The sequence below is a fragment of the Festucalex cinctus genome, chromosome 10, assembly GCF_051991245.1.
Source record: "Festucalex cinctus isolate MCC-2025b chromosome 10, RoL_Fcin_1.0, whole genome shotgun sequence".
Classification (NCBI taxonomy): domain Eukaryota; kingdom Metazoa; phylum Chordata; class Actinopteri; order Syngnathiformes; family Syngnathidae; genus Festucalex; species Festucalex cinctus.
In genome coordinates, this window is record NC_135420.1 from 29,143,635 (window position 1) to 29,170,956 (window position 27,322).

The 27,322-nt window shown below is 39.1% G+C and overlaps 3 protein-coding genes across 9 annotated transcripts in view; 1 reads left to right on the forward strand and 2 right to left on the reverse strand.

The window, feature by feature from the left end:
• zc3h3 (zinc finger CCCH-type containing 3) overlaps positions 1 to 25,590 on the forward strand; it is a 101,814-nt gene extending 76,224 nt beyond the window's left edge. For 2 of the 5 annotated variants that reach the window (XM_077535149.1, XM_077535151.1), the window contains 10 exons: positions 1,853 to 2,090; positions 21,945 to 22,196; positions 22,354 to 22,453; positions 22,630 to 22,692; positions 22,765 to 22,827; positions 23,534 to 23,584; positions 23,704 to 23,751; positions 24,071 to 24,166; positions 24,240 to 24,347; positions 25,183 to 25,590. In XM_077535149.1, coding sequence (XP_077391275.1) covers positions 1,853 to 2,090; positions 21,945 to 22,196; positions 22,354 to 22,453; positions 22,630 to 22,692; positions 22,765 to 22,827; positions 23,534 to 23,584; positions 23,704 to 23,751; positions 24,071 to 24,166; positions 24,240 to 24,347; positions 25,183 to 25,356 — 1,193 coding nt within the window. In that variant the 3' untranslated portion in view covers positions 25,357 to 25,590. Of the gene's footprint in view, positions 1 to 1,105; positions 1,300 to 1,852; positions 2,091 to 21,907; positions 22,197 to 22,353; positions 22,454 to 22,629; positions 22,693 to 22,764; positions 22,828 to 23,533; positions 23,585 to 23,703; positions 23,752 to 24,070; positions 24,167 to 24,239; positions 24,348 to 25,182 lie in introns of those variants that run through there. The other 3 variants (XM_077535153.1, XM_077535150.1, XM_077535152.1) reach the window with 3 other exon arrangements.
• The window catches only part of LOC144027541 (antihemorrhagic factor cHLP-B-like), an 82,154-nt gene continuing 67,058 nt past the window's right edge, over positions 12,227 to 27,322 (reverse strand). The window contains exon 8 of the mRNA XM_077535170.1: positions 12,227 to 12,239. The gene's annotated coding sequence lies outside the window, so the exon portion shown is untranslated. The remainder of the gene's footprint in view (positions 12,240 to 27,322) is intronic.
• The window catches only part of rhpn1 (rhophilin, Rho GTPase binding protein 1), a 12,761-nt gene continuing 11,213 nt past the window's right edge, over positions 25,775 to 27,322 (reverse strand). For all 3 annotated transcript variants that reach the window (XM_077535160.1, XM_077535159.1, XM_077535157.1), the window contains one exon: positions 25,775 to 26,109. In XM_077535160.1, coding sequence (XP_077391286.1) covers positions 25,894 to 26,109 — 216 coding nt within the window. In that variant the 3' untranslated portion in view covers positions 25,775 to 25,893. The remainder of the gene's footprint in view (positions 26,110 to 27,322) is intronic.

A 27,322-nucleotide genomic window follows, 5' to 3' on the forward strand; every position in this document is an offset into this window, starting at 1 on the left:
CCTTTTTTGCATTGCCAACCACACCAAAATATCACAATAATTATGGTATCGTGACCTTCATATTGTGATATCGTTTCGTGATGTTTGGATATCGTTACATGCCTACTAAAACACAGAGGAACTGCTGCAATCGAATACACCAAAATCTTGCTACGCCGCCTTGCGCCACAAGTTAGACCTGCTTTTTGTGAGACACACTTTTGCCCCGGCAGGAAAATGAAGACGTGCCGAGCATGTAGGAAAATGGTGTCCTTATTTTTTTTTTTTTTAGTGTTTGTCATCTGCCCTAACTTACTTCATTCATTCAGTCGTCCCACAAAAAGCTGTTATTTATTTATTTATTTATTTATTCAAAAAAAAAAAATGTTTAGGAACTAATTCTGATTTACACTTTCAACCTGATGGCCAATTTAATTGTAATTTTTTTCTAATTGTAACTCGTGTTTCATTTGAGCAAACAAAGTCAAAACATGACATCACAACTCTAGTCCAAATTCAAACCTAATCTTTTTTTAACGAGGCAGAACTCACAACTGTGCTTTATCTTTAATCTTGCTTAATGATACGTTGTTTAACATACGTGCTTTTCAGTGTTCAGATTTCGTTTCTGCTTTTTTTTTTTTTGTCTTCTCCTGTTGGGCTTATCGTTATTCCGAGGCGAGTCCTTGACCGAGACGAGGAGGAAAGAAAGTGCTTGGTGCAGCAAAGACACGGACTCGAAAACTTTTGGGAAGTTTCCAACCCATCCTCATGCTTGCCTTCATCTCTCTCGCTCTCGAACTATCTCTCTTATTTGCTCTTCTTGAAAATGTCTCTTAGGAGATTATCCCCAGGTAAGCTTGTTACCTCTGCCAGCTTGCGTCAGCAGCTCTTCCCCCTTGCACTGACCACCACACGCGGATGAAGACACTTGCAGAGAGAAAAGGGGGGGATTGAGGGAGCGTCAAGGATGGGGGCCGGCGGTGGGTCGAAAAGACGTGACAAATGGTAGGAGGGTGAAGGAGAGGAGGGTGGGGGGATGGCGCTAGTGGCCACTAACAAACCATGACAACATCATAAGGCTGAGCAGATGATGACTCCAGTGGCTCGACAGGCGGGGGATGGGGGGGCCGGAGATGCTCAAAGCTGTTATCTGGCAACGGCGGACCCGCGTTGCCTCCTCTCACATCCTCACCAGCTGCGGTCACCGGGCTCGTCAGTCACGCTTGCAAGCAAACCCAAATTGATTGCATGCAGAAAATACAGCAAAATGGATGGAGATTTGCGTGTGGATAGTTTCAGGATTTCCTCGCCGTCTATGTGTGTATGATGTATTTATTTATAAATATTAGATTTTTATATTTATTTTCTATCGAATTTTGTATTTTATTTTTTATATTTATATATATTTTATATTCATTTTTATTTTGTTTTTTTTAGATTTATATATATTTTATATTTATTTTTTTATTTTTTTATTTTGTATGTTATGTTTTTTTGTATTTATATTTATTATATTTTACATTATATTTATATGTATTTTTTTTTATATTTTATATTCATTATCATAAAGGTAAAGCAAAAACAGCTTGTTTATCGATACTCGAGTTTGCAGACCTCCACCAAGGCATTCCTTTCATTTTTCTAAAAGGGCTTACCTTAGTTTTTTTTTTAATTATATATTGTCATTTTCAAACAGTATCAATATCAGTATCAGCGATCCTGGCCCTGTATTTACTTGGTATCGGATTGATACCAAAATGTGCAGTATCGCACACCAGAAAAAAAAAAACACACGCCAAATAAAAGAATTGATTCTCTGAAGTATTAATTAAGCGATCCCGTTGTCCCTTTTGTGCTTTTCGTCTCCCAGAAACGCAAGTGGGAGGGGCCACCTCGTCGACAGAGGGGCGTGGCCACGTTAACAACACGACGACGATGATGACGATGATGATGATGATGAGAGGCACGAAGTGGGGCGGGCTCAGGCCACCTGGGAGCCTGACTCAGGTGAATTCGTTAGCAGCGACACGTCTGCTATCCTCACCTGAATCGTTTCTTCACCTCAAGAAGTGTGAAGGAGATCCGAAATATCCCGCACAGGTGCACAGGTGACAGTTTGTCTTGATATTATCATCTGTCAAAGAAATCATTTAACCCACATCAAGATTATTCTAATTAACAAATATGAACAAAAGATGTACAATTAAAATTGAAAAACATTTTTGTTAACTACATGCTTTAAAATCAGAATTATTTTTGAAAACTGAAACTACACATTATGCTTATAAAACTAAATATAATTTGGGTTGGATCGTTCCTTATTTACCAGAATTTTTCAGACAAAATGCGGCCTGAACGTAACGGCACAAATGAGGTATCAAAAGATGCGGCTCCATCTGACTCGGCGGGGTAATTATTTTTTTTCCGGAATTCTGACTTATCATGGTGATGCAATTGACCCCAAAAAACGCCAAAAAGTCCCATTGGAATGAATGGACAGAAGGGGGGGAAAAGATCCACAAAATCAAGCACCTAGGGATTGACCTGATTTCAACAGGAAGTGACCCGATTTCAACAGGAAGTGACCTGGAATTGGCCGAAAATCAATGGGAGGTGATCTGAGTTCAACAGGAAGTGACCCGATTTCAAAAGGAAGTGGCCTAAAATCAACAGGAAGTGACCTGATTTCCACAAGAAGTGACCTTCAGATGATGTCACTTCCATGCTGTTTTTTTTTAAATATTACACACAAGTAATACACTTTTTTTTTTTAACTAAAACTAATCCTGAAACTAACTAAAATTAAACTAAAATTAAGAATTTATTAAATAACTAAAACTAATTTTTAAAAAAACTAACAGAACCACCATAAAAACTAATTAAAAATAACTAAAAAAAAACAAAAACAAAAAACACTAAACTCCAACCGAAACAAACAAACTAAAATGAACAATTCTAAAACTATAACTCTGCTGATTGACGAATGACGGAGGCTTAAAATGGATGGCCACGCCCACCTCCGGTTTTACGCTCACCAGACTTTACACCTCTGACATCTGACTGAGTGTCCATCTTTATTCCACTTTCACAGTAAACGTAAGCAACCTTGCGTTGACTGCATTGTGAATTTGGAATCTTCCTAAATGTCAAGCAGAAATTCTGTCTTCATAACGACCGTAAATTCATCTTTGAAATGATGACCAAATAAAGTGAAGCGTTGCCACTTAATGTCGCATTTGATGCGTGCGGTATGAAAGCTTTCAGTATTCTAATCACTAATGTGCAATTAAACGTGGAATGAAAATGCCAGCGGAATAAACGGCAAACGCTGGTAAGCCGCCGTCCCCGTATCAGCGCGGCCAGGCCGCAGCAGTTAAAGCTCGCGCTCGGGTTTGCCGTCGTCTCCGGACCATTTTTCACTTCGGCCCTCAATCGTTCGCGGCGTCTTATTAACGATGATGCTTAATTAGACAGCAGCTGCGGAGATGATTTAAGTGCGTCATAACACGTTGGGGAGTGATGAGTTTGAAGGAAAAAAAAAAACGGAGGAGAACATCAAGCGTACCCAAATGAGGAGGCGGATTGATCCGGCGGGGGTTGAGTGTTCAAATCATGAGCTTGGTTTTGGAGTTGCTTAATACAATTAGTCTGCCGATGCGCCCGCCCGGGTTTCGCCGGCCTATAAATAGTCCCCGTGGCCCACTATTATGACACCAGAGGATAACGGAGGAATAAACACAGACTCGTGTGTGTATAAACAAGCAGGTGGAGAAATGATTCGATTTCCACCAGCAAAAGGAATCATTAACGCTGTGCGCGCGTTTGAACATTCACGTGTGTCGTAAGAAGGGAATTAAAAGCACATCGACTGTGTGGCAGCTCATGTAATATATCAGGATGAGGTTGTCGGCGACCGTTCGTCTCGTGCAGAAAGGACCCCGCCCCGCCTTCATAAAGACAAAAAAAAATCTAATCTCATAAGAATCAAGATTCTCATTTAGTACGATTCATAATCAATTTTAAATGTCCCAAAATTGATTTTATTGAAATGATTTACTGTCTTTTGTGTGTGCATTTTATTTGGGAGCGCTGTTCATGTTGCATACGATTTGCCCACTAGGGGACACTGTGGTTCCGTGCGTTCTGATACACCACATTAGAGAGTAGAAGGAAAAACAAAGTCAATAAAATGTATTTTTTGCAACATATAATGTTAAGATACTTATCTGTATACATTCCTGACTTGTTTTGTATAAATAGTTTTATAACTTTTGAGTGATAAAATGCCGCAAGTAGCGCGCTAATTAGCATTAGCGAGTCAGACTGGAGGAGATTGCGTCAATCCTTTGCACGTCGATAAACTGAAGCAGAAATCGTTGTCAGTCAAATCATCTTGAATCAAAAATCGTTCTGAATCGAAAATCAATTATGAATCGAACACTGTCAACGGTTACACTGTTACACCGAATCTAACGGGCAAAAATGTTTCAATGTATTCGCAAATATAACTAAGTACGTTCGAATGTCTTTAAATATGTTTAAATTTGAAAGTACATTTGAATATATTTGCAAATACATTTAAACATACTTGCAAATATGTTCTAATGTACTTGTAAACATATTTACAAATACGTATAAACATATTATAAACGGTTTGAACGTACATATAAAGAGACTCCAACATGTTTACTCCGCATTGGCAATTCCACGCTTCCGTATGTTTTCGTTCTTTTGTAATCGGGAATTGAACAAAGGTAGATTTTGTGCTGATCTCATATAAAAAAAAAATAATTTTTTAAATCAGCGTTTTCGACACCATCTACTGGTGGTTGTGCATCATTAAAGTTGCTTCCAAGTTTGAAATTGAAGTACAAAAATCACATCATTGGTAAGATGATATAGACAAAAAAAAAAATACAATAAAGTCACGAGGTGGTAATATTCATAACTTGCTTCATGTGATCTTATTCACAGTTTCTGCTATTTTCATATGCTATCAGGGGATTCATAAGTGATAAGTGAAATGTTGCCAGCTAAAGACTTAATTATCATTATGGCACACTATTTTTTTTTCCCCCCTCCACCATTTTGCATTCATTTACATATTATAATTCCCTGTCGGCCATTTCAGAGCATTTGAACATTTTCAGGACTCACACGATATTGCGGTCAATGATTATATTTACAAGAATCTAACAAATGAAAGAATAGATTTTGTCCTTTTACCAGAAGTTTTTTTATTTTACCTTTTTCCGTTCTTTTATAATCGGCAGCAGAACAAAAATATAGTAGGCCTCATATCGAAAATGGGGCACCGATGCCATCTACTGGCGGTTGTGCATCATTAAAGTTGTTTGGAAATTTCGCTCGACAAGCGTCGTTACTACTAAGGTGAGACGTTTTTGTCGCCGACACATGAGCGACACAGTCGAGCGAGCGCCAGTCGCAACAAAACGTCCGCTCACGACGGAGGCCAGCGCCGCTTGTCACAACGCGCCAGCGTTCCGAGACGCCCGCGCTTGAGGTCGCAGCTCATCGCGGCGGCGCATGTCCGGCAGTCAGCGGCTGTCCGCCAGAACCGACAGGTGCGGCGGAAGACGAGCGCGGTGGACGTCTCCATGACTAAATGACAAAACCTTCGCAAAAAAAAACAAAAAAGGCTACCATGGAGTTTGGGGAATTATTAGCAAGCGGGAAGAAGTTGCTGCTCTTCCTGTGAATAGTAACGTTGTGCCAACAAAATCGATTCTCATAAGAATCGAGTGTCATTTAGTACGATTCAGCATTGATTTTAAACGTCGCAAAATCGATTTTATTTCAATTATTTACTGTCTTTTGTGTGCCTTTATTGGGAGCGCTGTTCATGTTGTGTACAATTTGGCCACTTGGGGACAGTGTGGTTCCGTGCGTTCTGTTAAGTTGTAACCACATTAGAGAGTAGAAGAAAAAAAGTCACGATCAACTTGTGCCAATAAAAGTTTTTTTTTTTTTAATCATATGCCAGTGAGTTACATTAAGATGCTTCGCTGTATACATTCCTGAAGTGTTTTGTATGAATAGCCATTTTTTTGAGTGATAAAAGTGCTGCCAATAGTGCGCTAAGCTAGCATTAGCGAGTCAGACTGGAGGAGGTCACGACGACTGTTTAGATACGTTTCATACCTTTTTATCTTTTATTTATACGTTTGTTTGTTTTCATTTTTTTTATGCTAGAGCATACAGAAGGCTTTTATGCAGCCTCTGAAGCAATAGTAGTTATTTCAAAAACGGGCAGCAGGTGGCAGCAGAGTATAAGAGATCAATCAGGGCCATGTTGCAAACTAGCTCAATTACTCACAATTCTAAATGAATTTGTGAATAATGATGAAACTTAGCAATATTCTAAGGCCAATTGCTTGAAAACAGAAACAGGTAGAATTATACTTTTTTTTTTTTTTTTTTTTTTTTTTTTTTTTTTTTTATTATGAAAGAAGACACACTAATCTTTCTTTTGGTCGGTTCCATGTTTTTATAGCAATAGAACTCAATATTCTGTGGGCCTTGCAAAATCTGTCCAAATCCAGTAAAGCGGCTGTGAGCACATTCGAGTCTGCGTATCGATTCAGAACAGTAGTTGCGGTGCGGATGCGGAACGGATGTGGCAGGTATCCGCAGTGTTCAATTTCCTAATGTACATGTGGATTTTCATGAAGATAAAGAAATGACACGAGCCGGACAGGAAGTCGGGCGTCTCGCGTCAAGGTCAATCCCGTATATTACAAAATAAAACCGTTTGCAAACTCGATTTTTTAGCTATTGTTTATAAATAGGACTCCATATAGACGGTTGTTATTGCGTGAACTCGACTCTCCAGCGTGAACTCTCCGTGATCTTGTGGTTTGGCGGGTGCAAGACCAAAAAACAACAACATTAAATGCGAGTGACCTTCAATTCCTCAGGCGACATTTCAAGGATTTTGCCACAATTTTGTACGACTTCAGAAAAGCGTTGCGGCTTAACACGCTTCATCGCGACATCCGCAAATGCAAACGCGACCGTGTACAACCAAAGTCATACGTCAAAGTGTACTGTGGTCTGACGAGTCCGCAGTTGTTTGTCCAAGCCTTCATATGTGGTATATTCTCCTAATTGTGGCTTTCGCTGCAGTTCGGCCACTTTTTTTTGTGTCTGCATCAGACGAAAGACGACATCACAGCCAATCGTTTTCAGCACCGTCACTCGGCATCGCCGATGGCCGCCCTGTCACCCTCCTTTAAGCTGTCCTGACAAACTCGCAATCCGAAGAACTCCCCTGGTCCGAGTCAACTCTCCTTCCTGTGCATCCTTCCTCCCCTTTGCATGCATGCCAGCTCATTGATCTCGCTCAGGATTGAATGTCGGAGACACGATGCCTTTCACGCCACATGAATAATTTACACCGGCTGAATCATCAATAATAATTCTCACCGAGCAATCATTCACTGTCACATTTTGTCCCTCATCATATCCTGCTCTGTCGGTCCAATCAAAACCAAGTTTCCGGGTTTCAAGACTACGTTTTAAAGGTCTCAGTCTCTTCTTGAAAGCGAATACATTTTTACACGGTCTTGGACTCTGACAAGGGTGGACTGGGTTTTTGATCAAGATGGTTTGAGGCCAATTAGGCCAGTCCGACTGTGATCAGGGAGAAATGCAGGTGCTGTTCTGTCGGCCCATAGAGCGCCACGACGCCTCGATTTGAGATTTGTTAAAAAAACAAGAAAAAAAACTGCAGAATTTGTTTTTGTTGCAAACAATCAAAAACAGCATAAGGGTCATTTTGTTCTGTTGTTTTTGTGATTTTTCTTTGGTATACAGTCTTGGTCCTGTCTTGGTCTCGTCTTGGTCTGGACCCCCAAAAGTCGTGCTCTTGTCTTGGTCTGTAACTTCAAAAACCTTGGCCTCGTTTCAGTCTTGGACCCCAAAAGTCTTGGTCTTTTCTTGGTCTAGAACTCCAAAAGCCTTGGCCCCTCATCTTGGTCTGGACCCCCAAAAGTCTTGGTCTCGTCTCGGTCTGGACCCCTAAAAGTCTTGCTCTTGTCTTGGTCTGTAACTTCAAAAACCTTGGCCTCGTTTCAGTCTGGGACCCCAAAAGTCTTGGTGTCATCTCGGTATGGACCCCCAGAAGTCTTGGTCTTTTCTTGGTCTAGAACTCCAAAAGCCTTGGCCCCTCATCTTGGTCTGGACCCCCAAAAGTCGTGCTCTTGTCTTGGTCTGTAACTTCAAAAACCTTGGCCTCGTTTTGGTCTGTAACCCCAAAAGTCTTGGTCTCGTCTCGGTCTGGAACCCCAAAAGCCTTGGCCCCTCATCTTGGTCTGGACCCCCAAAAGTCTTGGTCTCGTCTCGGTCTGGACCCCTAAAAGTCTTGCTCTTGTCTTGGTCTGTAACTTCAAAAACCTTGGCCTCGTTTCAGTCTGGGACCCCAAAAGTCTTGGTGTCATCTCGGTATGGACCCCCAGAAGTCTTGGTCTTTTCTTGGTCTAGAACTCCAAAAGCCTTGGCCCCTCATCTTGGTCTGGACCCCCAAAAGTCGTGCTCTTGTCTTGGTCTGTAACTTCAAAAACCTTGGCCTCGTTTTGGTCTGTAACCCCAAAAGTCTTGGTCTCGTCTCGGTCTGGAACCCCAAAAGCCTTGGCCCCTCATCTTGGTCTGGACCCCCAAAAGTCTTGATCTCGCCTCGGTCTGGACCCCTAAAAGTCTTGCTCTTGTCTTGGTCTGTAACTTCAAAAACCTTGGCCTCGTTTTGGTCTGTAACCCCAAAAGTCTTGGTGTCATCTCGGTATGGACCCCAGAAGTCTTAGTCTCGTTTCGGTCTGGCATGCCAAAAGGCTTGGCCTTTTATCGGTCTGGACGTCCAAAAGTCTGGGTCTGGTCTTGGTTTCAATACTCTCTAGTCTGGATAACGTCTTGGTCTCGGTTGGTGTGGTCGTGACTCCAACACTGCTTGCGGTTAACAAGGGATTGACACAAAACACTCACTCGGACATTTCAACTCGAGTGACTTGGAAGTTGTTCTTTGAAGTTCCACTTGTTATACGGTTACAAGAAAGTTGTCGTTTTGAACTTTTCAAGATTCCAAATGGCTCCAACGGAACTCATTCCCTGCGATATTCCGTTTCCCTCATAAAATATGAATATGGCTGCGCACGACTCCTGTCAGCTTCTTATTTAACTGCGGTAATAACTCCAAGCCCGTCAATGGCGTCGTCCAAAATAAATGAGGATGGACCATGTGTCACCATCCAGCCAGTTTATATTGACCATTAATCGGCGCGGCGTGCGGCCGAGGGCGAAGAAAGAGATGGAGGCAAATCGAGGCAAAAAGCTTCTCCTAATGTACATGTAAAAGTATCCGAGTGGGCGGACGCCAACGTTAAGTGGTTGAGTGATATTGGCAAACAACAAAAACAGGGGAGGCAAAGTGTCACGTTGAGACATTTTCTTCAACGCTGTAAGAGCTTATTGATATTTTGATGTTGACTGCAGGGCGGCGGCTTGCTGAGGCGGCTCCTTTTCAACTCCGGCGCTTCACGGGCGAGGGATCAACACTTGATCTCGGCACGCTCGGGTAAAGTCGCCACTTGGAATACTTTGGCAAACGTGAGGAAAAGCAGATGAATGGAGGAAGGAACATTTGTAGCATTTAGCTTAAAACGGCTTTCAAAGGTACTTTTGCTTAAGTATCATCGAGTACGTTTTGAACTTGTTGAAAGAACGTGCGTGGACCCGACAAGACTTGGTTTTAGAGTTGAGATTTGAATTGGGTTCTGGTTGAGGTTAGGGTTAGGAATCGGGATAGGCAATCATTTTTCGTAGTCGCATTATGACGACGCGAATCAAATCAAATCAAACTTTATTTATGTAGCACCTTTCATACATTCAAATGCAACTCAAAAGTGCAGAAAAATTAAAACATTCATAATACAATAAAAATAAATAGACAACCCCCAATCACAACCTGGTGGGGCACAGAAGAACCCTGTGAGGAAAGGTACCCAGGAGGAGTTCATCCACGCTGAGAGGGATGACGGCCGACCACCACAGTCCTCACGATGATACAAAGACCAACGTGTGTGTGCGCGTGGGCCTTTGTCTTTGCTACATTGTGGGGACCCATACATGCGCACACACACGTTTGTCTTTGTATCATCGTGAGGACTTCTCATCGACATAATGCCTTTCCCTAACCTCAACCGTGAAAAATGATTGCCGACCCCGATTCCTTACCCTAACCTCAAGCACATCCCAATTCAAAAACACGAAACTCTAAAACCAAGTCTTGACCCTCAAAAAGTGGTCTCAACTTGTGGGGACCACCAAAATTTCAAGTCGGTCCCCACAATGGTAGTCAAACCTGGGAAAATGTGCGTGTGTGCGCGTTTGAGAGAGGAAAGCGTCTCAGGGATATCTAACACCGACGCGGGCGACTCACCTGAGGTTGTTGGCAGCGTCCACTTCCTGTCCTTATCGACACCTGCTTCCGATTGCAGCAGGAAGCGGCTAACCCAAGCGCATCAATTATGGATGAGTCGGACGGTCGGACGGACGGACGGACGGACGGGAGGTCTTCTGCTTTTTACGCAAACGGCTGCACAAACGTACACCAAGTCAATCTTGTGTTATAATTTGGTGGTGAATTATCGGGAAATGAACTCAAACCTTAAAAAAAAAATGATTGTGAGATAATAACACCCCCCCCCCCCCCCCCCCTTTTTGGAGCACAGGAGGACCAGCAAGCAGGCATGAATAAAACAGCTGCAAATGAATGAAAAGCAAGCCCGCATTTGATCCATAATTGATTGTCTTGATACGCGACGGCGGCTGAGGAGAAAACACAAAAACGAGTCTGATGCGGATAACAAGCTCGAACGCCGCGTTCGCGCGTTCGTGCGTTCGTGCGTTCGCTCGCCATGACCGCAGGTTTGCCAGCGTGAGATTCTCGGGATTGATGTTTTGTTTTGTTTTTTCCTCTCTTCTCTCTTTTAATGGCTGTCAGAATTCAGGTTTGCCTTTAAATAAAAAAAGAAGGGTGGCGGGAAAAGAGAAACAAAACAACAACAAAAAGAGCAACAAGAACGAGCGTTTGCGCTGAAGTGCTTCGGCAGCATTTTGAACAAGTTGCGCAGACGTGCGGCTGAACGCGCATTTAGGCCAAAAGAACCACAAAAACATGCACGATGCCAAATCACCCAGATTGGGAAATTGAAACAACATCATCTTAATATTTGATTCATTGATGCTTATGTGAACCTCAGCCAATCGTTATACTTAACTAAACACTCTTCGAAAGTCGATTTTGATGTCACCGTGTCATTTTTATTTACATACCGTAACGATTTTTGTTTAAAATTTCCAAACCGTACCATTAGTGGAATTAAATTGAGTAGAAATAATACGGAAGCGTGACACGACCAACGTGGAGTAAACATTTTTTTGACAGGCGAGTATATTTGGAAATATTCTAAATGAGGGACGTACGATAATGCTATTTTCAACCGATAACGACAATCATTTAGAAAGCGCCGATGTCGACAACCGATAAGTACGCTGATAATTGATGGCAAATTTAATTTGAATACAAATGTACGTTCGAGTCCTACACTGAGTCTAACATTTACAAAAACATTGAAAGGTTCTGTAAACTTTACACAATGTTTCAATTAGGGATGTAACGATATCGGTAATATCGTGATCTCACAATATTAAAACTGCCAAGATATCGCGTCGATCGACCATGTCACGACATTAATAGCAGCACATCTGTTTAAAAACTTGCCTTGATTTCCATTTGTGCAGTTCTAGCACCCTCTGGTGGCTCATTTTTTAATTGCAGTTTAATTCTCACAAGGCATGTTTTGGCCCTTGTGTGTTGAAAATCCACACTAATGGTCAAATGAAGGGGAACGTAATATGCTTGTGAACTGAGTCAATATGTGGAGGAACTCAATTTGTGCTAGCATTAGCATGTAAGTGCTCAATATGATTAAAAAACGTATAAATACGTCGTTGGGACACTTCAAACATTTCAAATAGAACGTATTTATTCGTTTTTGGGAGCAAATGCGTCCAACGAAGTAGGTGAGTGAATACATAAAATAAATAAACAAACATCAAATTCATAACGCAAAATACAGCACAAAGCTCCGCCTCTCCCATTTTTGTTTGGAATTTGTTGCAGGCATCAATTCTAAATATTTGAGGGGAAACAAAATAATAACAATCATCACTTTTTTTTCCCCGTATTGTATTCAATTGTTTGAACAAGATTTTCCAATCATTGTATCCTGTTTTTATTGACATTTAAAACATCATTCCCAGTTTCATTGCACGTGCGCGCGCAGAAGCGAAATGTGATCATAAGCGACAAGACTGTCATGGCCGCTCAACTCCCGAATCGCACACGCATCATGTTTGTTTGCTATTGTCAGTGTGAGCATCATAACATGTTTTGTCTGACACTAAAAGGGGGGGGGACACACGTCTCAGGTCCAATCGTCACCCGGCAGGCTGACGAGGAGGAGCCGGACGGCCGCCGCCGCCGCCGCCGCCGCCGCACCTGATGCAGGACAGCGGCGGACGTCACATTGACTCTCGCGTGCACACGATTCGCGGTCGTCGTCTCGTTGACGTCATTCCTGGGGACAGTCCGAGTTGTCTTATTGGCACTTCAAGTGCCGCGAGTCGTCAGACGACGTCGCGTACGATGAACGTGCACACGGGAACGTGCACACGATTCTCATCCTGTCAGCCGGTTCCAGCCGGTTCTCACCATCAAGCAAAGGTTGATGTCATGTCGGCGCGCCACTTCGCGACCGGTGACGCTCACATTGCTTTTTTCATGTCTGTCATCTTTTAGTTTGCATCATAATTAATGGCCATTTTACTCCATCCCGGTGTTAATTTCGTCAACAAAAAACGAAACAAAAATGATTTGGTCAAGATACATTTTTCACCGGACTAGATTAAGATAGGGGTGTGCCACAAAAATCGATTCATAAAAGAATCGAGATTCTCATTTATTAATCGAATCGATATTAATATCCAAAAATGGATTTTATTTAAATTAGAAATGAAGAAGAAAAAAGGCAGTTGTAGCCCACATGCTGTTTTTGTGGAAAAAGGCACTTACAATACAAAATTAATAAATGTTTAAACAAAACAAAAAAAAAGACACTTTAATGTCTCTATTTGTCATTTTGTCTTGCAAAGCAGATCATGACAATGTTGTGCATATCTGGAAATGAAAGCAGAAATCATATTTCAATCAAATCATTTGGAATTGAAAATCGTTTGAATCGAGAATCGAAAATCGTTTCTGAATCGAATCGAGTCGAATCGTGAGACAGTCAAAGATTCGACTAAAACTCTCATTAACTCATTCACTGGCCGCCATTTTCACCGGAACAACTTTGTTTGTTTTTTATTCATTTAGACTCACGTTCCCTTTTTTTTTTTTTTTTTTTTTAAATTTAATTTGTATATTAACTGCTAAAATATCATGATGGGCTATAAACATTATTTTGAGACGGTTAAACTCCATCAATTTGAAATGTTTTAAGTTGCATAAATAATGGATGAGTGTCGTCTCTGCATCCGCATCCGCAAACGACACGTTTTGATCTTTCATTTCCGATGCTCGTTTGCGTGTTAAAATGAAATTATGAGTTATCAGGGACGAGCCGCGGATGCTGAGACGAGGAGGAATAAAGACCGTGTGCAGATATGACGGGGGGCGGGGCTTGATGTTTCGTCCATAGCTTTTCTCCTTGGGAGAACGCGGAGACGAGCGTCCATGGACCTTGATTTTATTATTACGCTGTATGGAAAAAGGCATTATTTTTGGAAGATTAACCTAGCCGGAATGGTCGCGTAAAATCATTTTTTGGCGTGAACTAACCTTGAACATCCTCATTATTATGCAGATGATCGCCATCAAGTGGTAATCAATGAACAGCCCGACGAGGCCTTGGGCTCTGAAATGTTACCGCCTGGCGGACATTTTCCATTTCAAGCACGTTTACAACGTGCTTACCGACAAAAAAAACAAAAAAAAGATATTGATTTCACATTTTGATGAATATGAAAGCTTTTCATTCAGACTCGCTGTTTGCAGTGACATCAAATATTATCATGTTAAATAAGCATAAAAAAAATGTGCAAAGCAATTCCATAAACGGCACTGAAAGACGTGACTGTCGATATTTGGGTTAAGGTCGAATTTGCGGTTTGTGAAACGTTCGAGGATAAACTCGGTTTGTGTGTCGGTTTACCTTAAACAGACTTGACGTGACGTTGACAAACAATCGGTCAGTGTTACTGCTCTGCTTTTTTTACGTTCGAACCCCCCACACGCAAACATAAGCTAACATTAGCCTCCTCCCCCTCTGACAGCCTGATCAATTCCCCATCAAATGCTAATGCGGCGCTTTAACTCAAGTGTGGCATCTTAATTAGAACGATAAGCGCACACCGTCAGGGTCATCGACTGCGGCGGCCGCCGAGCGACGCTTCGCATTGACACGCTGCCAAGCGCTTCTCGAGTCGGCCTGCCAAGGAAGCAAAACAACAACAAACAAACAAAAACAGCAGCAAGATGTCGAGAGTTTCACAATAAAACATCCCAAAGATTTTGCCATCATCAAACCAACATACTGTCAACAACAACAACAAAAAATGTAAATGCAAGAAAATTTAACTCATTGACTGGCAGCCATTTTGACTGAAGAAATCCCTTTCGCTTGGAGTTTGACTGATTTTGCAAGGCAAAATAAATTTTGATCTGTTTCCATTTTGCAGCAATTAGCATTCAAATATAGCGAAAATTTCATCACATGCTACCACCTGCTGGCCGTTTGTGTAATAACTACCATTTCTTCAACCGTTCTTTGCAGTTGAGAGGCTGCATCAGAGCCTTCTGTATGCTCTAGCATTAAAATAATAATAATAATAACTAAAAACGTATAAATACGTCGTTGGGACACAAACATTTAAAATTTTTGGGAGCAAATGAGTTTTTAATGTTAATTTTCACAATGAACTGGATGCATTTTGTCCGATTATTTCCCGTTTCCGATCTCTTATACTCTGCTGCCACCTGCTGGCCATTTGTGTATTAACTAGCATTTCTTCAACCGTTCTTTGCAGTTGAGAGGCTGCATCAAAGCCTTCTGTATGCTCGAGTATAAAAAAAAAGCAACATAAAAACGTATAAATACGTCTTTGTGACACTTTAAACATTTAAAATAGAACATATTTATACATTTTTGGGAGCAAATGAGTTTTTAATGTTGCATTTTGTCCGATTAGTTCCCGGTTCCGATCTCTTATACTCTGCTGCCACCTCATGGCCATTTGTGCATTAACTAGCATTTCTTCAATCGTTCTTGCAGTTCGTACTGGGGGGGAATGACAGAAAATAATTGAAAAGCATCGTGTTAAAGGAACTTGAAATCAACTCCAAATGAAAGCACTAATTTTGACACCCCTAATATATATACATGTGTAAATGTGTGTTTGTGAATCACGAAAGCTCGTGGCCAGGCTCGGGATTTAAACTCATTCTGTCGACAGCGCCGTCGGATAACAAGCTGAATCTCGCACGCACGCCCGCATACTTGAAGCGCACACGCGCCTGCGCACGCAAAAAACAAAACAAAAAACGAGAGTGACGACCGGCGGCTTTCGAATGAGCAGCACTTCCAACTGCCAGCTCGCTTTACTGCCTTGCTTCTTCTTCTTCCTCACCCGGACGGACGGCGGCTGGGTCGTCGTCTTCATTTGCTGCTTCGCGTGCTGTAGAAGGTTGCGTGTCCGTTTGAGCACGTATGTTTCATAAAAAAACATAAAATATCAAATAACCTGGGCTTTGTTGTTGTGTTTGTTTGCATGAAAAAAAAACAATCATGTGAGCTGAGGAATTTGGACCCAAACGTGGACAAGACGGGAAAGTTGAAAACAGACAAAAAATACAAAGTAACAACAAGAGAGCAGGGCTGGATTTGGATGGCCTCAAAGAAATATCCTGACCAAGAAACTTCGACCGTATCTCGCAACAACCACTGGAATCATGCTCAATTCTACGTGACGGAATAAAGGCCTATATGACAAAAGCAGAGTGACAAATACACGACCGAAATACACTTACAGAGTCACTGACGACATCATCATCGCAAGGGACAAACACAGAACTGTAACAACACAACAAAAACCACCCCGGCAGAAAACCCCGACGTGTCTCATCCTGTCTCCGGTCTTATACTAACTGCCTACGAGCTTGTCGGCTTTACCTGTTTGACATTTATTAACTCTTTGGCTCCCAGCCATTTTCCCATTTCGCAATCCCATTCGCTCCTGGCTGTTTTACTGGATTTTGCAAGGCCCACGGAATATTGGGTTTTATGGCTAGAAAACCTGGAACCTACCAAAAGAAAGATTAGAGTCTCTTCTTTCATCGGGAAAAAAAAACGTATGTTTCTATCTTGTTTCTGTTTTGCAGCAATTAGCATGAGAAGAGAGTTAAGTTTCATCAGTTTTCACAAATCTATTCAAAATTGGAAGTAATTGAGCTTTTTTCCAACATGGCCCTGGTTGATCTCCTTTGCTCTGCTGCCACCTGCTGGCCGTTTGTGTAATAACTACCATTTCTGCAACCGTTCTTTGCAGTTGAGAGGCTGCATCAAAGCCTTCTGTATGCTCTAGCATAAAAAAAAACAAACGTGTAAATACGTCTTTGGGACACTTAGAACATTAAAAAAAACGTATTTACACGTTATTGGGAGCAAATGAGTTAAACACGAAACAAAAAGCAGAGAAGACACTCGGTTCAAGTCTCGCGAGGAGAGAAAGTGACCGATACGTTTCACTCCTGCACTCTCTGAAGAATCGTCTCCTGCACACTCTCTTTTTATTTGGCTTCCATGCGGCCACGCCCCTAATTACACGATACCGTATGATTTACAATTACTCCAACAGAGCTGCACATGTCTCATCTGTACATTTATGGTATAGTTTGTACAGTCGTCTGCTCGCCAGATGGGAGGAGCAAGATGGCCGCCCTGCGACTTCACCGGCTTGCGCGGGCGTGTCTATCGGTTATCCGGTCATATATACAAGTCAGTGACATATTTGTACAAACGGCTTCACGCCGTTTTCCTTCTGTAACGTTGCAGCTTGAGATCTTTCCGAGCGTCGCTGTTGGCGCTAACGGCGGCGTGACCCCGCCCTGACCTCCCTTATCTTTCCGCCCCCACTTGAGCCGCTAAGCCCCTCCCCCCACCCCCAGAGGAAGCACGAAGCAGAAAGACGAGGTTGCGGGTCCGTCCGTCCGTCCGTCCGGAAAGACAGGAGGGGAAAAAAAGTGATTGTCCGTTTTGATTGTTGTGATTTGAACCAAATGATGTGAATCTGACAACTTGACTGGTGTCAATAAAGATTTCTTTCAAACTGGAACCGCGACGTCATCCTCAATGCAAACACTCCAAACAAATGGCGGGTCAAAAATAACACGATTTTGCTCAACAATAGACTGAAATGACTCAAATGAATAACCCACAAAACAACCCCACCAATTGGGTTGCTTTGAGGTTTAGCTTTTGAATTTCACCCAACTTTTTGGGTTCATGGAATAACCCAATTGAACTGAGTAAAAAAAAAAAAAAAAAGTTAGCGTCAAATTAAATTTAGGTGGTTTTGCGAGTTATTCATTTGACCCAACTTTTTATAACCCAATAACACAAATTAATTGAGTAAAAAAAAAAAAAAAAAAAGTTATGGTCAAATTAAATGAATAACCCACAAAGCAAGCCAATTTATGTTGTTTTGCGAGTTATTCATTTGACCCAACTTTTTGTGTAAATTGAATCTGAATAAAAGTTGAACTAACCCAACTTTTTGAGTTATCTAACCAAACTTTGATGTTATCTAACCCAAAAAGTTGGGTCAAATTAAATATATATATATATATATATATATATATATATATATATATATATATACATATATAAAATAAATAAATAAATAATTAAAAAAAAAAAAAAAACATAATGGTACAGGTTTTTTTGTGCGTTTGTTTGTTTTTGTTTTTTAATACTTTGTGGAGTTTAGCCAAAAAGTTGTGCTTGTTGTGTCTGAGCTTTTTTGACCCATGAAAAATTTGACATTTGTGTTTGAAATTTTAATTCTGTGACATCAGTCTTGGAAGTTTTCTGACAAGCGTCCAAAATTGTGTTAAATATTTAGACTTTCTTTTATTGATAAATGATGCCACCTAAATATTGTACAAATTGTCAGTGTAGTGTAACCTCAGCTAAAAAATAAATAAATAAATAAATAAATAAACCTTTTTCTACAAACGTGTCAGAATTCTGGATGAAACATTTTCTGTTTTTAAGACCGTATCAGGTTGTGCACATGTGAGCTGAAATTCATCCCAGCTGATTTTGAACTGGTCCATATTTGTCAAAGATTAATATCACTTCTTTTTTTTCCCTTGTCAAAAGCTGCAAACAAAATCATGTTTGTTTGTTTTTTGTTTTTGTTTTTCAACTCTTGAACGTGCAGTTTTATCATTTGTGCTCCTCACATCAAATTGTCGTTTTTCTTTTTCTTTTTTTTTGTGAGCAGCGCCGCCTGCTGGTGACTTGAGGAACTTTAAAAACCACTTTGTGTCGAGTCCAGCATTCAAATGGATCTGAGCAAAGATATGAAATGAATTGAAGAATTAACTTGCTGTTTATTGCTATCTTGCTTAAAGTTGTATTTTAGTTTTTCATGTTTGACTTTTTTTCATGAGCAAATAAATGTCAAATAAATTCAGAAATAGTAAAGTCAAGCCTGCATATGTCAATTTGGCCTTTTTTTTTTTTTATTTGAAAATTGATATTTTGAATTCATATAAAATAGAATGACAGTATATTAGGACCTTGATTGGTCTTTTTTAATCTCAATGTATTGATCGATTGATTGGGTTTTTTGAACATATAAACATAAACACATCAGTATAAAATACAAGTTAACATTTAAAAAAAGAAAAAAAAAAACATCAATAGTACGTTAAGTGCAGAGATATATGTTGGTATGAGTTGTCATGGATGGCCCCTCCCCCTTTAGCGTCACCTCCCAAATACTGAAAGGTCAACTTATTGACCTTTGCGCGTACGTTCACCCCAACGACGAGCGAACGACAACAACGTTCAGCTTTTCCGCTGCACCTTTGAAGATTATACGCGAGACGTCCTAAGAACTTTCTGCCTCAATAAATAACACGCACGCACACGCTTCCAGTTGTGGCTTGCATGTCGGTGTCTTGATTCCTCGACACGCTCATGCACTTTTAATGGGATGCTTTTGGAAAACCAACGTTGGGATTCCGCCGACAACCCACCGCAAGCGTATTTTGTATTTTTTATTTTATTTTTTTCTTTCCACTCAGCGTGCGTGTATGTGAGAGGGAGAGCTGAACTGTGCGTGTGCGTGTGTGCAGGAGGTGTGAGTAAACGATCATCTGCCGACCCAGGGGTCCGATTTCAACTTGCCGAAAGGGAAGCTAAGTGAACGGTCCCAAGACCCCCGCGCAAAACCCCCAGGCAGGCCTGACATGAAACCGCAATCGCACTCGCATGAAAACATTTCACGTCCACGTCAACCTTCCCAGATGTTTACATTAAATCAGTTTTTTTTTTTAATCCTTACATTGTAGTTAATGCATTAGCATTTTTCAATTTAATCATACATTTTTTTATTTAATATATATATTTATATATATTTAATATTTTTATTTTTACTATTATTTAATTATTAAAAAAAAAGAATCAAATGGGAGATTTTTGCTATTACACACATTCCTCCAATTGTAATTAATGCATTCTATAATTTTTCAATTTCATAATGCATTTATTAATTTATTTCTTAAATTATAGCAGTGACATGTCTATAGCTGTTTCAGCACTTTAGTAAAATAAAATAAAAATTAAAAAAGGAATCAAATGGGAGATTTTGCTATTTTTCCTTTTATCTGAAATTGAAGTAATAAATCAGCATTCTTATTATTATTATTATTATTATAGTATTGATATAAAATAGAGCAAGCAGACCAGGGTGTCCCCCATCCTTTGGCTGGGATAGGCTCCAGCACTCCCGCGACCCTTGTGATGAAAAGCGGTCAAGAAAATGGATGGATTGATGGTATAAAATATTTTTCCACCATATTCCCATTTATGTCATTTCAAAATGTTTGGTTTCATCATCTCCCAAAGCAAAAGTTGTTTTTGACGGCACTTCCTATTTCCATTTGCATTTGAGAAAAAAACAACAACAACAATTCAGCTTTTAAAAAATGTCCATCCCAAAGGTTACCAAACAAAAACAAAAAAAATCTGTTCTGCATGTAAGTGATTTGTTGGAATACGTTTGAAAAGCAGACTAAATAAAAAATGAAACAACACAGCAGCTGCTGCTCCATATTTTTTTTTTTTTTTTTTTTACGAGAGCACTTAGATGGAGAATGGCGAAGAAATACAGTAGATGTGCGTGCGTGCGTGTGCGTTTGCGTTGTGTGACACGAGCGAGCGGACGACCACCAAATGTTTGTGGGGTTTTTCCCCTTTTGCTTTATTTATTGATTGATTTATTTATTTGTTCTCTTGCCAATCTGAATTATGGAACAGTCCCCTTCCTCTCCTTAAGTAAAAAATAACATCTGTCCGGCAAATGGTGAGCTTTGTGTTTCTGTATAATTCATGATAAAAGCCTCCAGAGCCGCGCATGAAATATGCATCTTCGACATGGGACCCCCGACAACAAAGAGCAAGAGAATGAAGACACGAGGAGGTCAGCACAAGCAGAGAAAGACAAACGTAAACACAGAAAGCCGACCATGATCGTTCTTCGATTGTTTCGATTCAATGATTTGTAATCAGGGATCATCGGAAAAACATTTGTGAAAATGAAAAGCCCTTAAATGGTATTAAGAAGCATGAAATATGATGTCTAGAGGCATGAAAAATGCAAGTGATGTGAAGTTGAAAAGAAAAAAAATGGAGTGTTCATGTCACGGATGTCCAACATGAAACACTAATGCCACCTAGTGGCAGTAAATTACCTCCACATGTGTTTCATGCTCTTTTTAACTGTTTAGTAGATCCGTTTAACTTCAAGCAACTTTATGATTGAATAAAATTACTGTATCAATTATCAATTTGTCCAATGTTATGTTTATTACCAAGAGTATGAAAAACTTCCCCAAAAAAAAAAATCCCAATATAGGCTCGATCTTGTTTATGATTTTAAAATGTGTTAGTTTCACTTTAGGCAGCTCAGGCCATTTTATATATTTATTCATGCTATATTTATATTAGCTGAATTTGCTAAATTGGAACCCCGCCAAATGGCCTCTCTACTATAGTCATGAAATATTCTGACTTTAAACATCTTTCCATTTATTTTTTTTAAATCACATTTTTTTATCAAACAGGTTACAGTTATCGATCAATAGAACTGATCTTTCTCTATAGTCTAAATGTAAATCAATTTTCCCGAATATGCATTAAATTAAATCAGTTACAAATATAATGTTGATTTTCTATTGATCGTAATTACTCTCTTATTCCACACAAAAAAATAACTTTGGAGGAGAAAAAGATGTATGTATCATTTTCCATGGATAAAAAAAATGTTTATGAAAATTAGAAAGGGATTCTTTTAACGTGAAAATCACATTTCGATTAAAAAAAACAAAAAAACAAATCTAAACAAGTCTTTTTATACTTTGGAATGTCGTACCACATAAAGTTGGGCTCTGACAAAAAAAAAAAAAAATTATTTTATTTTATTTTATTTTATTTTATTTTATTTTATTTTATTTTATTTTATTTTATTGACGGCGATCTTGCGACTTTCTTTTTTTTTTTTTTTTTTTATTCTTCCGCTTTTTCGCCCGGAACCTTCAGACAAGAGTCCAGCTCTCCGCCGGACCGGAAATTGATGTCGGACACAAGCGATGGCAACAAGATGGCGGCCGCCCTGCTGCACTTGACTTGTTTGTACAGAGGGATGTTGGCGGTGAGGGCGAGCGGCATCAGGCCGCTGATACCCGGCCTGGTCCCGGCGCACTTTCGGGCCTTCTCGGTGCGAAAAGAGCCGCAGCTGGAGGACAATCCGTACTACGACAAATACCAGGAAAAGATCCAGAAAATGCGCAGGTCGGTCGGCGGAAATGAGGCCGTTGTAGTCTGTCAACATCATTCAAAAAAAAAAAAAAATATATATATATATATATGAGGCTTGCTTGGTAAGCGATACTGTGTTTTGTCAGTTTGTGGGTGCTATTTTTATTTTGTTTTATTTTCTTATTTTCAGTTGCAATCCTGAGGAGTTCAAGACCCGGATGGAGCAACGGCAGCAGTCCAAGAAAGAAGAACTTGGACGCTCCAAGCAAGCCGACTTCGTCAGAGTGATGGTGAAGCAAAAATCAAAACACAAGTCAACCATTTTGTCATTTGACTCACGTCATCTGGCTTCTTACCGTTTTTTCTTGTCGCAATTTTCAACATGTTCAGACGAGAACTGTTGTTGTTATGAGTTCGAAATTGTTATTTATTAGCGGTCGTTTTATTTTTTGTTTGTCTTTGCAATTTGAAGAATCGTGACAAGATGGCGGCTGGCCACGGAACGTCAGGAGCGTTTGCCAAAAATAAGGTGTGGCTTTATGATTTTCTTGATGATGATGATGATGATGATGATGATGATGACGATGCCGGTTGCATGTAGTCGCTGGACTCCATCCTCAAGCTGGAGCTGATCCAGGACAAGACAGGTGACGAGATTGCACAGGTGAGACTCACTTGGAAGGGGCGTCGTGATTGGTTGGTTGGCAAACTTCAAAAAAATAAAATAAATCTCAGCATTTTCTTGAAACTCTTTTTGGTTGTTTTGATGCGGCTGAATCCAAAAATGACGTTTCATATATATATATATATATATTTTTTTGTGCAAATAATACGCACTTTCTGACATCGGTATTGTCTTTCTTCTCCAATTTCACGATTTTTATTTTTACTCAAGCAGGATTTTATTCTTTTATTTATTTATTTATTTGTTGTTGTTGTTATTATTGTTTTTTTGTTTTGTTTTTTAAAATTTTGGTCTTCTATGTGCAAATCATTTTTCATGTGAAAATCAAGCAAAAAAAATCAGCATGTCCCAGCAGTATTTTATTCAGTTTATTTGTTATTATTATTATTATTATTATTATTATTATTATTATTTATTTTATTTTTTTTATTTTGTTCTTCTATATGCAAATCATCTTTCATGTGAAAATCAAGCAAAAAAAAAAAAAGTCTGAAAATGAGGCAAAATTAGCAGTCAATACATTAATAACAGGTGACATTAAAGCACAAATATGTAACTTTTAAGAACTATCAAAGTACATTTTGTGACCTGTTAAAGCACATTATTAATTAATTTTTTTTTTCTTGTTGAATGTGTTGCATGCCGTTTGTCTTGATTGAGCCATTTTGTTTTTTTTGTGTCTCAGCTTTGGACGAAATATTTCTCCAGCAAGGACACGATCAGCGCCGTCATCCCGGTGAGCCCGACCACATCAATTTCTTCTTTTTAGTTTCATCTGCAAATGGAGTCGTTGGTGTGCGTGCTTTCAAAATGTTTTGCTGGAACTTGTGACGAGCGTTTGCGTTTGTTTTTCAGAGGCGGACGTACGAACTCGTCGCCACTCGGGCCAAGTCGTGTCCCACGGTACAAAATGTTGGATTCTGCTGCTATCAAAACAAACATTCGAGTCGCTTCTTTCATCCAAAAAGTATTTTTATCTGTTTCCGTTTTAGAATATTGCTAAGTTTCATCATTCTTCACAAATTTTGAATTTTGAGGACTTGAATTTGTTGCAACATGGCCCTGGTTGATCTCTTATACTCTGCTGCCACCTTCTGGCCGTTTTTGTAATTATTATTCTTTGCAGTGGAGAGGCTTCATCCAAGTAAACTAAACAAACGTATAAATACGTCTTTGGGACACTTGAACCATTTCAAATCGAACATATTTGTTGTTTTTGCAGTTCTTGTTTGCGCTGCCGCAGAAGGAAGGTTACGAGTTTTTTGTGGGTCAGTGGTCGGGCCACCAGCTGCACTTCACCTCCCTCATCAACATCCAAGTGTGTCGAGCGGCCACATTTGACGTCGCCGGTTGTGCCGTTTGTTTGTTGACGTTTTTGTGTTGTGTTGCAGACTCACGGCGAAAACGCTCCCAGCCAGCTCATCCTTCATCACTTTGTCGACCTGATGGAGGCCAAAGACGTCGTGCTGATGACGGCGCAGTTGGACCACAAATTCATCGTGAGTTCGCAAAAAAACAAAAAAACATTTGTCAAACAAATGCAAACTGGCTTGCAAAATGACAAATATTCCGGAAATCATTAGAATATTTACAAACTCTCAAAGGCGACAAATTATTTGAATTTTTGACTGAGAAGTTTGAAGAAGTGTCGAATGTTGAAATCTCAAATGTGTTTTTTTTTTTTATGACCATGTATAGTAAGGTTGTTGTTTTTTATTTTTATTTTTTTTTTAAACGTATTGTAAGACATATTTTTTTTTTGTAAACAACCATGTATAATAAGGCGGTTTTTTGTTTGTTTATAAAAATGACCATGTATAGTAAGGCTTTTTTTTTTTTTTTATACGACCATGTATAGTAAGGTTGTTGTTTTTTTTTTATTTAATTTTTTTTTTAACTTATTGTAAGACATATATTTTTTTTGTAAACAACCATGTATAATAAGGCAGTTTTTTGTCTGTTTATAAAAATGACCATGTATAGTAAGGTTGTTTTTTTTTTTTTTTTTTTTTTGATTTATTTTATTTTTTTTAAACGTATAGTAAGGCATATTTTTTTGTTTTTGTTTTAGGTTTTTTTGTAAACAACCATGTATAATAAGGCGGTTTTTTTGTTTGTTTATAAAAATGACCATGTATAGTAAGGCTTTTTTTTTTTTTTTTTGAAACCATAAGGCATTTTTTTAAATGACCATGTATAGTAAGGCTTTTTTTTTTTTTTTTTGAAACCATAAGGCATTTTTTTAAATGACCATGTATAGTATGGCGTGTTCTTTATATATATATGCATCCATTTTTCCTTTTTCCTTTTTTGTCCGTCCTGTCTCCCTGCCAGACGGCGTGCGAGGCGCAATGTCTGGCCAACCAGGTGCAGCTTTTCTACGGCAGCGAGCGTGAGGAGACGTTCGACTTGGTGGAGACGTTCAACCGCCGCCCGGCCGACTTCAAGCACATGTCGCTCATCGCCCAACTGGAACGCAGCGGCGTCGGAGCCGCGAGCTCAACTTGAGCGGCGCTTCGCGAACCGACGTTCGACGAGGTTGTCGCGCGTTCAAAACGATGAACTGATTCTCACACACAAACTTTCATTTGTTTCATTCATTCGTTTCATTGAATGCAATCGAGTGCCATGTATGGTTGATCGTTTGAAAATGTCAACAATGGAAGCATTTTTTAGAAATCAAGTTTGATCATTTATGATTCTTAATTGTGAATATGATCATAAAAATGCGATTAATAGTGACTGTGCTGTGCTGTGCTGTCAATAATGAATCGTTTTCAAATGGATGATCAATTAGTCGTGCTGCTCCCATTTCAAGGCAAACATTTATGTCAACCAATTTTTTTGTGGTCTATTTGATTTTTTTTCCTTTTTCCAGCCATAATATTAATGTATGAAAGTGGGTGCCAAAAACAAAAGTTGTAAATCATTGTTGCATGTTTAATTTAATGACACAATAACTGCAAAAGCATCCAATCAGTTTATTGTGATGCAATCTTCTGCAAATGTCCATTTCCGGCCCGCGTGACGTCACGTCACGTCACGTCAATACATGTGGTCGGCGTGTCGGATCGTCCCCGACGACGACGCCGAGTCGAGCGCGGCCAGTTTGTCGCAAGTGCCGTCGCCTTCCCTCTTCTTCCGGTTCCACTTGAGGAAGGAGGCGGAGCCCCGCCCCTTGGCCGCTGACGTCACGCGATGGCCGCTCTTCTCTTTGCCGCTGCCGGAAGATGAAGAAGGTCCGAGCGCTCTTTTCTCAGCCTGCGCGCACACACGGCGTTAGTGGTCGTATCGGGGTCCTGTTTGCTGAGTATTTGGAAGATTTTTTTGGGGTTTTTTGATTTTGGTAACAGCAGTCAAGTGCGCAGACAGACACACAATCCAGCTGACAACATTTTAACGACCATGTATAGTTTTTTAAAAAAAATAAAAAATGACCATGTATAGTAAGGCTTTTTTTTTTTTTTTTTTTAAACGACCATGTATAGTAAGGCTTTTTTTTTTTTTTTTTCAAACGACCATGTGTAGTAAGGCTTTTTTAATAAAAAAAAAAAAAAAATGACCATGTATAGTAAGGCTTTTTTAATTTTTTAAAAACGACCATGTATAGTAAGGCTTTTTTTAATTAAAAAAAAAAAAACGACCATGTATAGTAAGGCTTTTTTAATTTTTTAAAAACGACCATGTATAGTAAGGCTTTTTTTAATTAAAAAAAAAAAAAAGACCATGTATAGTAAGGCTTTTTTAATAAAAAAAAACAAAAAAAAAAAAAACGACCATGTATAGAAAGGCTTTCTTTTTTCTTTTTTTTTAAAACGACCATGTACAGTAAGGTTTTTTTTTTTTTTTTTTTTTTTTTTTTTTTTTAAACGACCATGTATAGTAAGGCTTTTTTAATAAAAAAAAAAAAAAAAACAAGACCATGTATAGTAAGGCTTTTTTTATTTTTTTAAAAACAACCATGTATATTAAGGCTATTTTATTTTTTTTAAAACAACCATGTATAGTAAGGCTTTTTTTTTTTTTTTTTTTTTTTTTTTTTTAAACGACCATGTATAGTAAGGCTTTTTTAATAAAAAAAAAAAAAAAAAACAAGACCATGTATAGTAAGGCTTTTTTTATTTTTTTAAAAACAACCATGTATAGTAAGGCTATTTTATTTTTTTTAAAACAACCATGTATAGTAAGGCTTTTTTTTTTTTTTTTTTTTTTTTTTTTTTTAAACGACCATGTATAGTAAGGCTTTTTTAATAAAAAAAAAAAAAAAAAACAAGACCATGTATAGTAAGGCTTTTTTTATTTTTTTAAAAACAACCATGTATATTAAGGCTATTTTATTTTTTTTAAAACAACCATGTATAGTAAGGCTTTTTTTTTTTTTTTTTTTTTTTTCAAACGACCATGTGTAGTAAGGCTTTTTTAATTAAAAAAAAAAAAAAAAAAAAATGACCATGTATAGTAAGGCTTTTTTAAT